The following is a 13,377-nucleotide window of genomic DNA, read 5'->3' as shown; positions in this document are numbered from 1 at the left end:
TTGGTCAACAGTGGGAGGGGCCTACACAGCATGATCATTTGGAGGGACTACCTAACAACAACAGGTTTTTGGATTATGACGGCTCGTCCACAACGCCAGGGGCCAATGCTTGATTTATGACAAAGCGTAATGGAGTCACTAAGGTGGCCGTCTAAGACAGGTGTTATTGCTTTGTGTGATATAGGGGTTGTGTGTTGAAATATGGTGGCCGCGGCCGCGTTGGACAGGTGCCCGTTTCACACAGTTAAATTATATAGAAAAAACGCAAGGGGGGAAATAGAAAGTGTCCGTTTGTACAGTTGGCCGTCTTATAGAGGTGGCCGTCAGGGCAGGTTCTACTGTAGTTTGGTTTCATATGAGAGGCATTTTGTTTTTGTTACTTATATGCGATACAAAAGAAATTCTGACCGCTGATTGGTCACATAAGATGTAAACAATAAGCGAAGCAAATAATGGTTCACTATGCAGGTGTCATGGATGGTTTTCAGAAACAGATAAAGTTCGTTGCAGGAGAAAAATAAATGAAGCCATGTCAGAGGGGGCGTGTCACCCTGAAAGCCAATTCGTTGAATCCGAGAGCTTGTTGAAACCGAGTTATTTTTTACACATTTTAATTAATTTTTTAAAAACCCAGGGATTCCATCTCATTTTGTGGAATCCAAGTTTTCATTGAATCAGAGTTCCACTGTTATTTTTGTTTTATCTGTTTGAGATTAGAATAAGGACATAATTTCTCCGTAGAGCACAGGTACAAATGGCTGTTATCACACACAAGGATTTGCTCTCCACAAAGGAGGTTCTGCCTCTAGAAGAGCACGTGGATCAAAGGGTTGACAAAAAAAAACCCAAACCCTCTAATTTGATTCAACGGACAAGAGAAAACAATCAGTTTAAAGAAAATTAGAAGAGAAATGCGTGGCGTTGATGGTCTACGTTGCGAAGGCTCTCTAACTCGCACACATAAGGTCATGGGTTCGAAACCCGTCAGGGACCCGACATATCCTTGGGAAAGACACTTAACACAAATTTTCCTCCTTTAGCCAAGGTGGGAATGGATACCCGGCTATAGACAGTGAAAGATCTTGTCAATTTGTAGTGTTTGAGCAGGAGCAATCCGAAGCTTGCATTGTGTGCTTCCCTGGAAGCTGAGAACGTTTCTGAGTGTTCTACCGTCTGCTCGGTAAATAATGGTTGTAAAGTATGAGCATGCTGTAAAGCATATATGTGCTATAGAAAATTTAGGCAATTATTGTTATTATTATTATTTCTATTAATATCTTATATCAAGTATTTTTTAAAAAATGATTAATATGATTCAATTTTACAGTTTGGTTACGGTTAAGGGAAATATCCTTTGGGCAGCGTGTTTTCCAGTGAGGCTATTACTCGAACCAAGTATACAGCAAGAAAAACATACAGACTAATAAAACCTATCAAACCCTTTTCAAATTGACTCATTTGTATTTTTTGGGTGTAGAAACTCCTGTCTTGCATCCAACCAATACCTTTGAATTTATATAGGCATTAAATAAACTATTACTGACAAAGAACTGATGAGAATATTTGCTCCAAGTTTTGAAAAGAAAACAAGTTGTCAAAGCTTTCGGCGTACACCAAAAGGCTTACTGTACTATAAAATATTCTTTAAAATTAATAATGAGAAAGAAAACAATAGACGTAGAGCAATGTAATGATACTAATTTTGAAAGAGCAGAAATGAAACGATTAGCTTGAAAGAATTCAGAATGAAGAGGTATGTGGACTGTTCTCGGGTGCACATAAGACATATCCTCTATGCGTTATCTCCTGAACCTCCCAGTTATGGTAGAATGTCAGAAGATAGCTCAGGTTAGAGTGTATTTTTGAGAGTCAGCGCCGTTAATCCGCACCCGTTGCATAATTAAGTGAGTAGAACTGTACGCAAGTGTCTGCTTAGAGGGACTGAATGGATGAATGAGGCAGCCACGATTTTGGCTAAATGCTGTGAATGCAAGACATCTGACAGGGCAGCGCATGGGTCAACGCGTCACTGACACACTTGGGTAGTATACTCGAGTGGTAGAGTAACCTTAGGTAGAGAATGTCGTAAGTGGCCAGAAGGAGCAGCCAATGCCGAGGTAGAGACGTTGATAGAGGAGAAAGTGAACAGGGCGATGTAGTCATCTTAACAAATGGATCAGTACAGCATGGGGTAAACTCCGAATGGGCTTTCAGCGCCCTTGTAAATGGGGTTTTATACAGAGAGAGCTGTCAGACACCACTAGTGTAACCACGTCCAGCATCTGCATATGTGATGCAGCGTGGTGGAATCACGCTCTCGTCAAAATAATCAAAGTGAAGAAACTTGCATTTTTCCGTAGGTTTGTGAATTTTTATCAATTTTTTGTTTTTTGGCTCAACACCTGTCTTGCCCATAAAAGAACTAATTTCTGTATGGATTTTTAAGAGAAAAGCGTTGATTAAAGGCATAAAAATGTAAATTTTCAGTTACCATGGACTCTTAAGCTAAGGAAATTTAAAAAGTAATCTTTGATGGCCATTTTCTCACTAATTTTACCTCTGAAAACAGGTGACCCCCACCTCCTTCTTTTGCAAATATCTTGACTTGTATTCAAGATAAATGTATATTTTTTTCATCCAAATAAAGACAGGTGAATAAGCTTTTAGATGATACCAATAACTCTACATGCCCAAAAATTGACGACAGCCTGATTCTACAACGCTGCCTCACATATGGAGATGAAGGCCATCACAGAAGCCGTAAACTGGATTTAGGCGACGGGCATCGGACTGCCATCCTCATCACTGATGCAATGAGTACCCTCGAAAAGGTGAAGAAACACATGATGTATGCAGGCTGGTGGGAGGTGATACAATAAGCAGCAGACTCACAAAGATGGTATGGATCTTTAGCCCTGGTCATGCAGGAGTTTGAAGCAATGAACGTGCTGATAAGCTAGTCGGCCAGGCTGAGGTTGGTGGCACCATGCAATTAGATCCACCAACAGTCATGGCAGCATTGACAGTTAGTATGGTTCAATGACCCCAAAGAAGATGAAGGCACCACATCACACACAATGGAAAGATTGAGGGAAGTTGGTCGGGGAGAGACAGCAACCTTCTAGGAGAAAAGCCAGAACAATATCCAATCAGCTGATGGCACAATTCAGCAAGCAGACCCTTTCATGATGAATGCATCCTGGAGAGGAGTCGAGGAGAAGCTTTGCAGGCATTGTACCACCTGCAACGATGCCTATTCTCCAACCAAATAAGTAAGTAAGAGAGAAATCAATGGACAAAAATATAATAAACTTCACTTTCCGTAAAACTAGCATAGTAACCGAAAACACTTTATGCGCGTACCGGTAAAAAAAAAAAAAGAGAGACACAATTTCAAAGAATTTGTCAATCACAATCATCACTTAGCCAAGTGCTTTTTCAGTTCAAAATGAAAGGCAATGGACACCCGTTAACAATTCAACTATGAAGTGCACACAAATCAACAGATAAAGAAGATCAATTGGTTTTTAAAATGAATTGAAAATGGACCTTTCGACATATCCACGGAAGTCGAAAATAGCGAGCTTCGGTATGCTGTGAGATTGTTTACTTGCCCCAGCAACAGGCTCGAAACTGTCCCCAATATGTGATCTGCGTCATCGTTCTGTGCGTACAATGGAAAAGGAAGTAGCTCTTCAGCACAACAATTGGTGACGTATTGCACATACAGCAGAAATCTGTGGAAACTTCCTTATCGGGAAGAACGTCTTCCAGACTGATATCAAGTCCAAACTTTCGTTTTCACTAGTTTTGGAAGCTCAAGGGTGCTTTCGAACCTTCTCAACAATGAGTCTCAAGGTCTACTTAAGTAATGCAACTGTCAGCAGTGAGGTATGTATTCTTTTGCTCCTCGCCTTGTCCCATTACAAAAACAAACGGTTGCTCTCTGGCACTGTCTTGTCTGTCTCACTCTCACTCTCGGCTCGGTCTCATCTAACTCGGTCTCAAGCCCAACAAGCTCTTGATTAGTCTTGAAGCCTAATCAAATCTCAACAACGCATTGCTGCTGACTTAACTGCTTGGTGACTGACACTGAACAACAAACATAATGGTAAAGAAAAGGGTAACCAATAAACCTTTAGAACCCTGAACATGCAACCCCCTTGTGCCTTGGCTTTGGCTTTTCGAAGGAATTCTGTAGAGTAAGGCCACCTCCCGGGTGAGAATAGCGCAGGCGAGCCTTTTGGCTATTCTCACCAGGTGTGCGTTCACCATTATAGCCTAGGCCTAGGCCAACCAGTGTCGTGTTCACTCTTAACCACATAATTCTACGCTGTGATAACAATTGTAGAATTCTGTGCCGTAAACAAACGTTCTTCCAGCGCTCTTGTGTTACTACTGTTAGCCTAAAAGCGTGCAATTTTGTCTGTGGGCAAGTAGAGAGAGAGAGAGAGGCGGAGCGCGAGAACTTCGGGTAAAACAAAATGGCGACCCGCGTAGTTCAGCTCGATTCGAAATGTTAAATAGCCGTAGCATCTTTGTAGATATGACCAAATTTATTTACTTTTGTGTTTTAACATGGCCACCTCTATTCTCACCCGGAGTGAGAATAGTGCAGGCGAGTCTTGTGGCTATTCTCACCCGGTGCACGTTCTCCAAATTTTGCGTTCACCCTAAACTACAGAATTCTACACTGTGATAAGAGAAAAATTGTAGAATTCTGTGCCGTGAACAAACGTTCCATTACAATTGTAGCCTACTAAAAGCGTACAATTTTGTCTGTGGGCAGTGGAGAGAGAGAGAAAGAGAGAGAGGAGTAGCGCGAGAATTTCCGGGCAAAACAAAATGGCGACCCGCGTAGTTCGGCTCGATTCGAAAAGTTAAATAGCCGTAGCATCTTTGTAGACAACCAAATTTATTTACTTTTGTGTTTTAACATCATTTTTTAACTTTGTTTTGGTCAATTTCATTGTCAACACCGATAGACAGTATTCAGAAAGAGACAGAGAGAGAGAGAAGAGGGGAGGAGTTGATCTTGCGAGAACTTCCGGGCGGGTGAGAATAGCCACTTTCTTTAACATCATTTTTAAACTTTGTTTTGTTCAATTTGATCGTCCACACCGATAGACAGTATTCAGTAAGAGACAGAGAGGGGAGGAGTAGATCTTGCGAGAACTTCTGTGCAAAACAAAATGGCGACCCCCGTAGTTCGGCTCGATTCGAAAAGTGAAATAGCCTACTTAGAGCATCTTTGGGTGCTTTTTCGGTAGTTCCCACCCCCCTTATTTGAGCCTGACCTACTTCTAGATCTAGATCTATACGTTTGAATCGCGGTGAGCTAAGATATCAAACCTAACAACAGCAAAACATTAAATTGTGGTAAAATTAGCTTACTTTTGTGCTATAACATCATTTTTTTCTTTGCTTTTGTCAATTTGATCATCCTCACCGATAGACAGTATTCCGAAATTAGAAAAACAGGTATTGTTTCTCACCGGTTGAGCATAGCCAAAGCTGCCAAATCTCACCAGGGGTGAGAGGTCGATCATATTTTTATTCTCACCCCAGGTGAAGATAGTCACTTCGAAAGAGTAAAGAGCGACCACTACTAGAGTAGACTATAGAGTAGAATAGTATAGCGAGGGTTAGATTAAAAGGGTAGGGTTTGGGTCGGGGTTAGGGTTAGCTCTAGGAGGTCTCTTCTATTGTGTTTGCTGGAGTCTTACTTACTTTATCCATCCTCTTGTACCTCTAGGGCATCAAGGGGAGAAAGAGCTTCGTGTTTCTAGCAAGTTTGATGGCCTGGCTGGGTGGGTTATTGAATATTCTCAGGTTTGCTGGGGTCATTGTGCGTAAATGAAAATCCTTCCCAAACCCTAACCTCACTGAACTTGTAACCCTAACCTTTTACTGTTTCATATCATACTAGTTACGGAATTCCTCTCGCTTTGCATACATGGCAAGAGTATCTATAATCAGGGTAGGTTGAGGCAACTTCGACAGATTCATGTAGTGCTGCAAATGTACAAAAGTAACCTATACTGCCCCGCCTTCCCACCTCTATGACCTTACTGTACTTTATGATGACCGACCAAGTCTGAGACTTTCTTAGTCCAAACTCGGCGTAAAGAAATCATTTTATTCTACCTGAAGCTACAGCGAGCACCTAGCACCCCTCTGTGATTAGCCCAAATATAGATGACGTATTTCCACCATCTATTTTTGTAGTCTTCCGGGGTTTCCCCCAAGACTCTTGGGGTTCCCTCGCCAGTGACTGTTGACTCGATCTAGATCTAGAACTTGCCGTGTTTGTTATATTTTTGTATTAATTTGTGTTATCTTTTATTTACAATCTCAGCAATTCTCATTCCTTAAATTTACCTTCTCCTGAAAGTTGTTCACAAACACACACAAAAGCTCAACAAGTGGTTTCACAGAGGTGGTGGTTTGGACATTTGTGCTCTGCCCCGTGTGGTGTTGATCAAAGAGTTGTTCATTATAATCATAATGATATCAAAGATCACTTACTTCTATAGCACCCACTCTCTGCTGGCTCTAAGGGGGTCTGACAATAATGACAGGTGAATGGGTTCATAATGTTCCTTACACTATGCCAGGGTCTGAATATATAATATTTTACGAGTCAAGATGATGAAAGATTTGCGTGGCCATCTTGGACAGGTTTTTGGAGTAATTGGAAATATTGTGGCTGTGGCCAAGTTGGACAGGTTTCATTTTGGGCAATGCTGTTATATATTTTTATAATGTGAAAGTTCATCACTTTGGTGGCCTAATACTTCTAAACCGCTTAACTTTCGAATTTGAAAAAATTAACGGTGGTTAAGAATCATTCAAAGGGTGAACAGTTATATTAAAGGAGTCTGAAGTCACTGTAGTTTAGTTTTCAGTTTTTCATTTGTTTGGTTTAGATCTAATCTTGGGAAAGTCCTTCTAAGATACCATTGTAAACAAGTGAGGCTTCCGTTCACAAGTAGTGGGTACTGATTCCACAATGACTTGACGATCATTTTTTTAAAGTCCGTTCATCGAACGGGTACCCAGCTAGTACTGAATAAATTAAATGCAAGTTGGAAGTGGCCATTTGTACAGGTATGTGTCTTGGACTTTGAACATTGTTCTTTTTAGTTCGATTAGCTTCTTGTTGTGTATTGTAACAGCAACCAGGGTTTCCTCCCTCTACTGTCCTGCAGGAATCATACTGATGGAATTCTTGCTTTTTGTCATTATCATTCATTGTAGCAGACAGTTGACTGACTCCAGCATATTCTGTAAAGCTTGAGAGGTGAATTGTGAAGGATTAATTTTGCTTTTTCCTCAGATTCGAAAGAAACAGCAGCATGTGAAAGATATCTTGAGCTCATTAAAAATAGATCATGAAATCGTTGACGTCCTTGACCCTCGCAATGATGAGGCATTGAAGTTCATGCACGCTCACAGCAAGCCCAAGAAAGCCAATCAGAAGGCCCAGCCCCCTCAGATCTTCAATGGAGACGATTACTGTGGGGTAGGAGGATTTCTTTTAGTAGTGATGTATTTGTCCTACCTTGGTTTATGTCGTCTCTCTGATGAGATTTCTCGTTTAACATTTTTAATATTTAAGTTTACGATATAAAACATTCTCATTGTTTTTTTGTATTATCTAAGGGTTTTCTTTAAAGGTCAGCTTAGATATGTTGCAACAGCTCAAATTTTCAAACCATTAGTTTTTATGCTTTTCTAACTTAATTTATACCGGCATTTTTGTTCTCTGATTTTCAAAGTTTTAAAACAGTGAAATGTAGTTCTTGTGTGGGTGGGTGATCAATTTTTAAATTCCACTACTGAGAGTGACTCCATAATGGCATTATGTAATCTTTCAGACTTCAGTTTTGTTTTTTTGTTTTTGCTGCTATGGTTTCCTATATATATAGACTGTTCAGTTTTTTGTCTTTCTAATAATTGACTTCACGATATTATTTGGACACGGTTCTGTTTAAAATAGAAATAATTGCACATCATATTTCAACTCTGCAGGATTATGAGAAGTTTCAAGAGTCACTTGAATGGGACCAACTTTACGAATTCCTGAAGCTTGAAAATCCAGACAAAACCTCAAAGGCTCAAGTAGTGATAACAGGGGTATGTATTGATGTTTATCTTGTCATTTTGCTTTCAACTTGAAATTCTGTATGACTTTTTTTGTTCTCAAATTTTGACTATATACGTCTACACACAGTGTTATATTATGTCCTAGACATAGAATAAATACACTGGAGTCCTCTGGAATCAAATCCTGCGAGATCACCTGATTTTCTTTGTTTTCGACGGGTTTATGGTTTAGAGAGGTTGCTTAGACAGAAAAGAAAACCCCAGGATTTTCTTTTCTTTTGGTTTACGACTGTTTTCGGATTAACCGTCTTTGCTTTAAGCAGACTCTACTGTATTCTTTTATAGTGCTTCCACCCTGTCAAACATTTTTACGACAAAACGTGTATATTTTTGTGATTGTTATTCCGGTACTTATACAGCATTTGCTGTCTGACCACTTTGTTTTATTTCCTATTTATTCTTTTCAAGTGACATATTTCCATGTTGAACTTTGTTATACTGTTTTGTTGTTTAAGGAGGAAGAGGAAGAAGGCAAGGAGAAGGAAGATCAGGTAGTTTGGTTTGCTGTGGCATGGTGTGAACTTGTTGTCTTCTTACACGATCACTACAACACACAGTACTCAGTGATTACTTGTTACTTTCTAAAATATATGTCTATTACCATACTAATTCCTCACAGTACATTCCTTTCTGTGGTCTATAAAAGAAATCAGTCACCCAAGTTGTAAACATGTTTTTTTTTAAAACTTGTAGTCGGTTCTTTCCAATCTGTTTCATACTCAGATTATAATACCGGTTTGCTTTCAAACTCTTTAAGGACACTTGTTTTTCTAAGTCGTCAGCCATGATGACGTCCACATATCGAAGGAGATAACTTAATGGTACAGTTAGGGTATAAGTTTTTCTTTTTCAACATGGCACATCACCTTTTGAGGGTTCTCACTGTTTCAACTGTTACACCTCTCTGTGTGTTTTTTGTGTTCTTCCCATGGAAGTTTTTAACTGCACCTCCTGTGTATATCTTTTCCTCATATTGAAAAGATGCAGAAAATTTATAGCCTCTCGTTAATAATGTGTTGGTAGAGATAGGTGTAATATTTTGAACCCACCTCGTTGCTGTATAACTGTCTGTGGTTTCTTTGTCCTATTGTGTATGTTGTCTGGTCTAGTAATAGAATTGATTGTGGTTAATATGTTTGCTTTTGCCACCCCAAGTACATCATATGTTTGTTTTATCACCCCAAATACATTTATTATATATATTTGTTTTATCACCCCCAGAACGTCACATATGTTTGGTTTATTCTCCCAGTGCGTCATGTTTGGTGAAGCAATGGAGGTTGTTGATGTTCTCAACACATTTTTCCCCCCCCCCCAAACTTCACATATATGGTCCTGGAGAGTACCACTGAGGTGTAATCTTCCTAAGGCAGTAACCCTTTAGGTTTACTGCCGTTTTTTTGTTTTTGAAGTAGAGTGGTTTATGGTCTAGCTTTGCTGTGATTAGACTGTAAAATTCTAGTTAAAGACTTTCCATTCCAACCTCTAAATATTGTTTTGTGTCATTCTGGTAGACGCATGACTTTTTAAAATTTAGGATTCCCCTCACCTTTTGGTCTGTGTCGTTAACGCGTTGTATTCAATATTTTAAAGTGACCCTGTTCTCCATCATATTTGTTTATTTTGTTATTCAGCCTGAAAAGGAGGAAGGAAAGGATGAGCCAGACAAGGCTGCAGAAGAAGAGGAAGAGGGTAAAGGAGAAGGTGAGGAGAAAGAGAAAAAGAAGGATAAGGAGGAAGAGAAAAAGAAGGACGAGGAAAAAGAAGAGGGGAAAAAGGATGACCCGGCTGCTGCTTTTAAAAACAGGTTCAAGAAAGCCTATGATGATGACGAGGAAGAGGGGCTTGATCTGAGCGCTTTTGAGGAGAAAGAAGAGGAGAAGAAAGAAGAGGAAAAAGAGGAGGAAAAGAAAGAGGATCCTGCTGCCGCGTTTAAGAACCGTTTCAAGAAAGCTTATGATGATGATGAGGAAGAGGGCTTTGATTTAAGTGAGATTGAGGAAAAGAAGGAAGAAGAAAAGAAAGAGGAAGAAAAAGAGGAAAAGAAAGATGATCCTGCTGCAGCATTCAAAAATCGTTTTAAGAAAGCTTATGATGATGATGAAGAAGAGGGTCTTGATTTAAGTGCATTTGAAGAAAAAGAAGAGGAAAAGAAAGAAGAAGAGAAGGAAGAAAAGAAGGAAGAGGAAAAGAAAGATGATCCTGCTTCAGCATTCAAAAATCGTTTTAAGAAAGCGTACGATGATGAAGAAGAGGGTCTTGATTTAAGTGCTTTTGAAGAAAAAGAAGAGGAGAAAAAAGAAGACAAGGAGGAAGAGAAAGAGGAGGAAAAGACAGAAGAGAAAGAAGAAAAGAAAGAAGAGAAAGAGGAAAAGAAAGAAGTGAAAGAGGAAAAGAAGGATGATCTAGCTGGTGCATTTAAGAATCGATTTAAGAAAGCATATGATGAGGAGGAAGAAGGTTTGGATTTAAGTGAGTTTGAAGAAAAAGATGACAAGAAGGAAGGTGATGAAAAGGAGGCAGAGGACAAAGGTGAGGAGAAAGAGGATAAGAAAGAAGCGGCTGATGCTGATAAGGAAAATGAAGAGGAGACGTCGAAGGATGAGGAAAAGGTTGCTGATAGTAAGAAAGAAGAGGAGAAAGATGAGCCCAAAAAAGATGACCCTGCTTCTGCTTTCAAAAGCCGTTTCAAGAAGCCCTATGATGACGATGAAGAAGAATTGGACCTTGGGGAGAGCAAGGAGGAAGCAAAAGATGACGAACCAAAGGAGTCAGAGGAGGACAAGAAAGCGGAGGTGAAAGATGAGGCTAAAGAGGAGCCCAAAGAGGAGAAAGAAGAAGAAAAACCAAAAGAGGAAGAGAAACCAAAAGAAGAAGAGACACCAAAAGAGGAAGAGAAACCAAAAGAAGAGGAGGAGGAAGAAAAACCAAAAGAGAAAGAGGCACCAAAAGAGGAAGAGAAACCAAAAGAAGAAGAGACACCAAAAGAGGAAGAGAAACCAAAAGAAGAAAAAGAGGAAGAAAAACCAAAAGAAGAAAAAGAGGAAGAAAAACCAAAAGAAGAAAAGGAGGAAGAAAAACCAAAAGAAGAAAAGGAGGAAGACAAACCAAAGGCTGAAGAAGAAGATGCAGCATCGAGTTTTACGAGATTTCGAAGGAGGAATCAGGACGAGGAGGAGACCCCTCTGTTTGATGATGACGCGACACCCAAGAAGAAAAGCGAAGAAAAGAAGGAAGAAGAAGAAGAGAAACCCGCGGCCGCTCCCGCAGCAGAAGAGCCAGAGGAAGACGAGAGAGAGGCGAGACGTCGCAGACGCCGGGAGGAGAGGGAGAGAGAGGCCGCGAAGGAAAGCACGGAGACGGACGACAGAGAGGAGAGGAGGAGGAGGCGGAGAGAGGAGCGAGAGGCTGCGGCAGCCAGCACGACTGACGACAGCGAGGACCGGGCAGCAAGGAGAGCTCGCCGCCGTAGAGGAGGGGATGAGTAGAGAGGGAGCCACCTCCCACGAGGTAACGGATTGGCGTGTGCGGCATGGGCAGATGACTGCGCGGCTTTTTGCAGTGGTTTCCCCCCCGCCCCCCCTGGCATGGTGGTGCATTTCTCATCCTTCATTATAATAAGTTCCTTTATGATTTGCAGCCTTTTGTAACATCATGGATTGTTTTGTTTTGGTTTGATTCGATTGTTTTTTTTCCCATTAACCAGACTTTTTTCTTATTTCCAGGATAGATCGAGAATTTCTTGAGTTTGTCATGACAGCGCATACGTTTTCATTTATGTTTTTTTATATTTTTATAGAGTGTTCATTTCATCATGTTTGGTTTTTCAACTTTTTTGTTTCGTTTGCCGAACTGACAACAGTTTTGTTTATGTTATTTTTTTTTTTAACCCTGTATGAAGGAATGAATGGCCAGTTGAGAAATGAATGCACTTACTAATGTTGATCAAGCAGACTTGCATGAGATTTTGCCAGTGGCTTTCAACAAGATGCTGGGCCACCACTTGACAGATGTTAATATTGATATATAATATTATATCGATGCCATCACCAGCACCACTACTTTACTCGTCTTGTGTCCTTTCATTTCCCGTCTCTTCAAAGTAACCAGAGTGTACTTATTATGGTGTTTAATACTATTCTATCATTTTTTTTAGTATGTACGTGTCATCTTTTAGAATGATGTGGTGTATTTATTTGTCATGTATTGCTGGGGTTTTTGGGTTGATTTTTTGGGAATTTTTTTTTTAGTTGGGGGGGGGGGGGGGGGTAAGGAATGGGGGATTTTGCCAGCATCTAGTTTCCTTAATTTTTGTAAGGTGATCATTAAATCATTTACGTATATTACCAGCAGCTATAAACCATCATCGTAGAAGATTGTTCAGAGTTTATGAAAATTAGATGCTTGCGAAACGCTGGGTTCCTGTTTGCAAAAACCGTTACACTTGTGTAAAGAAATTGTGTTACTACCGTATGTCATCTTTTACAGCCAGGTTCGTTGAGTCAGCCAGAATAATAATGTCACTTGTTTGCCTGCCTGCCTGATTGGCAATGACTTGCGCCCGGTTAGGCAAAAACCTGCCAATGTAATGTAGAGTTTGCACGTGGGTGGTTGGCGGGTGGTGTTTAGTGTGGTTTGCTACTTCTTTCCTATCAAACATCTATCGCCCTAATCTCTCCTCCTTCTTTTTTTGTATTTGTTACCCTCTTGTAACACCTCTGATCTTTGGCACCTGTATGACCTTATTGTGTTGCAAGTGCAGTAAAACTCTTACTAAAACTAAAGAGTTTGCACTGGCTTGTGAGGTGCACACTGAATCTCCCAAACGATAAACCCCCTCACCCCCCTCTCACCCCCCCCCCCCCCCCCCCTCCCCCCAACAAACACACGGACAATGAGAGCCTCCCTAGCACATCTAACTCATGCATTTGTACAGCTCTGGCATTCACCACTGGTCTGCCTTGTTTGTTGATTGCAACTGAGGTTAAGATACACTTTTGACCGGGGCTTTTTTGTTTTTTGTTTCACGGATTGAAAAAATTTTTTTTTTTTTTTTAAATTTCTTTTCCAGGACAGCATGATGTTATTACTAACTTTTTATGTTAAAAAAGTTATCTTTGCCTCCAGATGACATTATTGAATTGAAATGACACGAGGAAATTTTATGAAAATTTGAAATAATATTTGTATTAGATCACTATTCCTATA

At 40.2% G+C, this 13,377-nt stretch overlaps 2 protein-coding genes across 2 annotated transcripts in view; one reads left to right on the top strand and one right to left on the bottom strand.

The window, feature by feature from the left end:
• Positions 1-3,649, bottom strand: part of LOC101857908 (lebercilin) — a gene marked incomplete in the record, with an annotated part of 52,032 nt that extends 48,383 nt beyond the window's left edge. Inside the window, 1 exon segment of the mRNA XM_035972694.1 lies at positions 3,550-3,649. Within this exon segment, the coding sequence (XP_035828587.1) occupies positions 3,550-3,559 (10 nt within the window).
• Positions 3,650-3,719: 70 nt separating this feature from the next.
• On the top strand, positions 3,720-12,842 carry LOC101857681 (golgin subfamily A member 6-like protein 22). The gene is made up of 5 exons (XM_013088725.2): positions 3,720-3,891; positions 7,340-7,525; positions 8,035-8,139; positions 8,625-8,660; positions 9,804-12,842. Exons 1-5 carry the CDS (start codon positions 3,847-3,849, stop codon positions 11,655-11,657), a joined length of 2,226 nt encoding a protein of 741 aa, XP_012944179.2. The 5' UTR covers positions 3,720-3,846; the 3' UTR covers positions 11,658-12,842.
• Positions 12,843-13,377: the final 535 nt, after the last annotated feature.

This window comes from Aplysia californica, unplaced genomic scaffold (genome assembly GCF_000002075.1).
Source record: "Aplysia californica isolate F4 #8 unplaced genomic scaffold, AplCal3.0 scaffold00797, whole genome shotgun sequence".
NCBI classification, from domain to species: Eukaryota; Metazoa; Mollusca; class Gastropoda; order Aplysiida; family Aplysiidae; genus Aplysia; species Aplysia californica.
Note: the sequence above shows the minus strand (reverse complement) of the source record. Positions and strands in the feature narration are given on the sequence as shown.

What these genes read in the sequence shown, in the direction of transcription:
- LOC101857681 (XM_013088725.2), top strand. Translation starts at nt 3,847, where the DNA reads ATGAGTCTCAAGGTCTACTTAAGTAATGCAACTGTCAGCAGTGAG. An exon ending in ATGCAACTGTCAGCAGTGAG is followed by an intron (nt 3,892 to 7,339) that starts GTATGTATTCTT and finishes CTTTTTCCTCAG; the next exon opens with ATTCGAAAGAAACAGCAGCA. An exon ending in CTCAAGTAGTGATAACAGGG is followed by an intron (nt 8,140 to 8,624) that starts GTATGTATTGAT and finishes TTGTTGTTTAAG; the next exon opens with GAGGAAGAGGAAGAAGGCAA.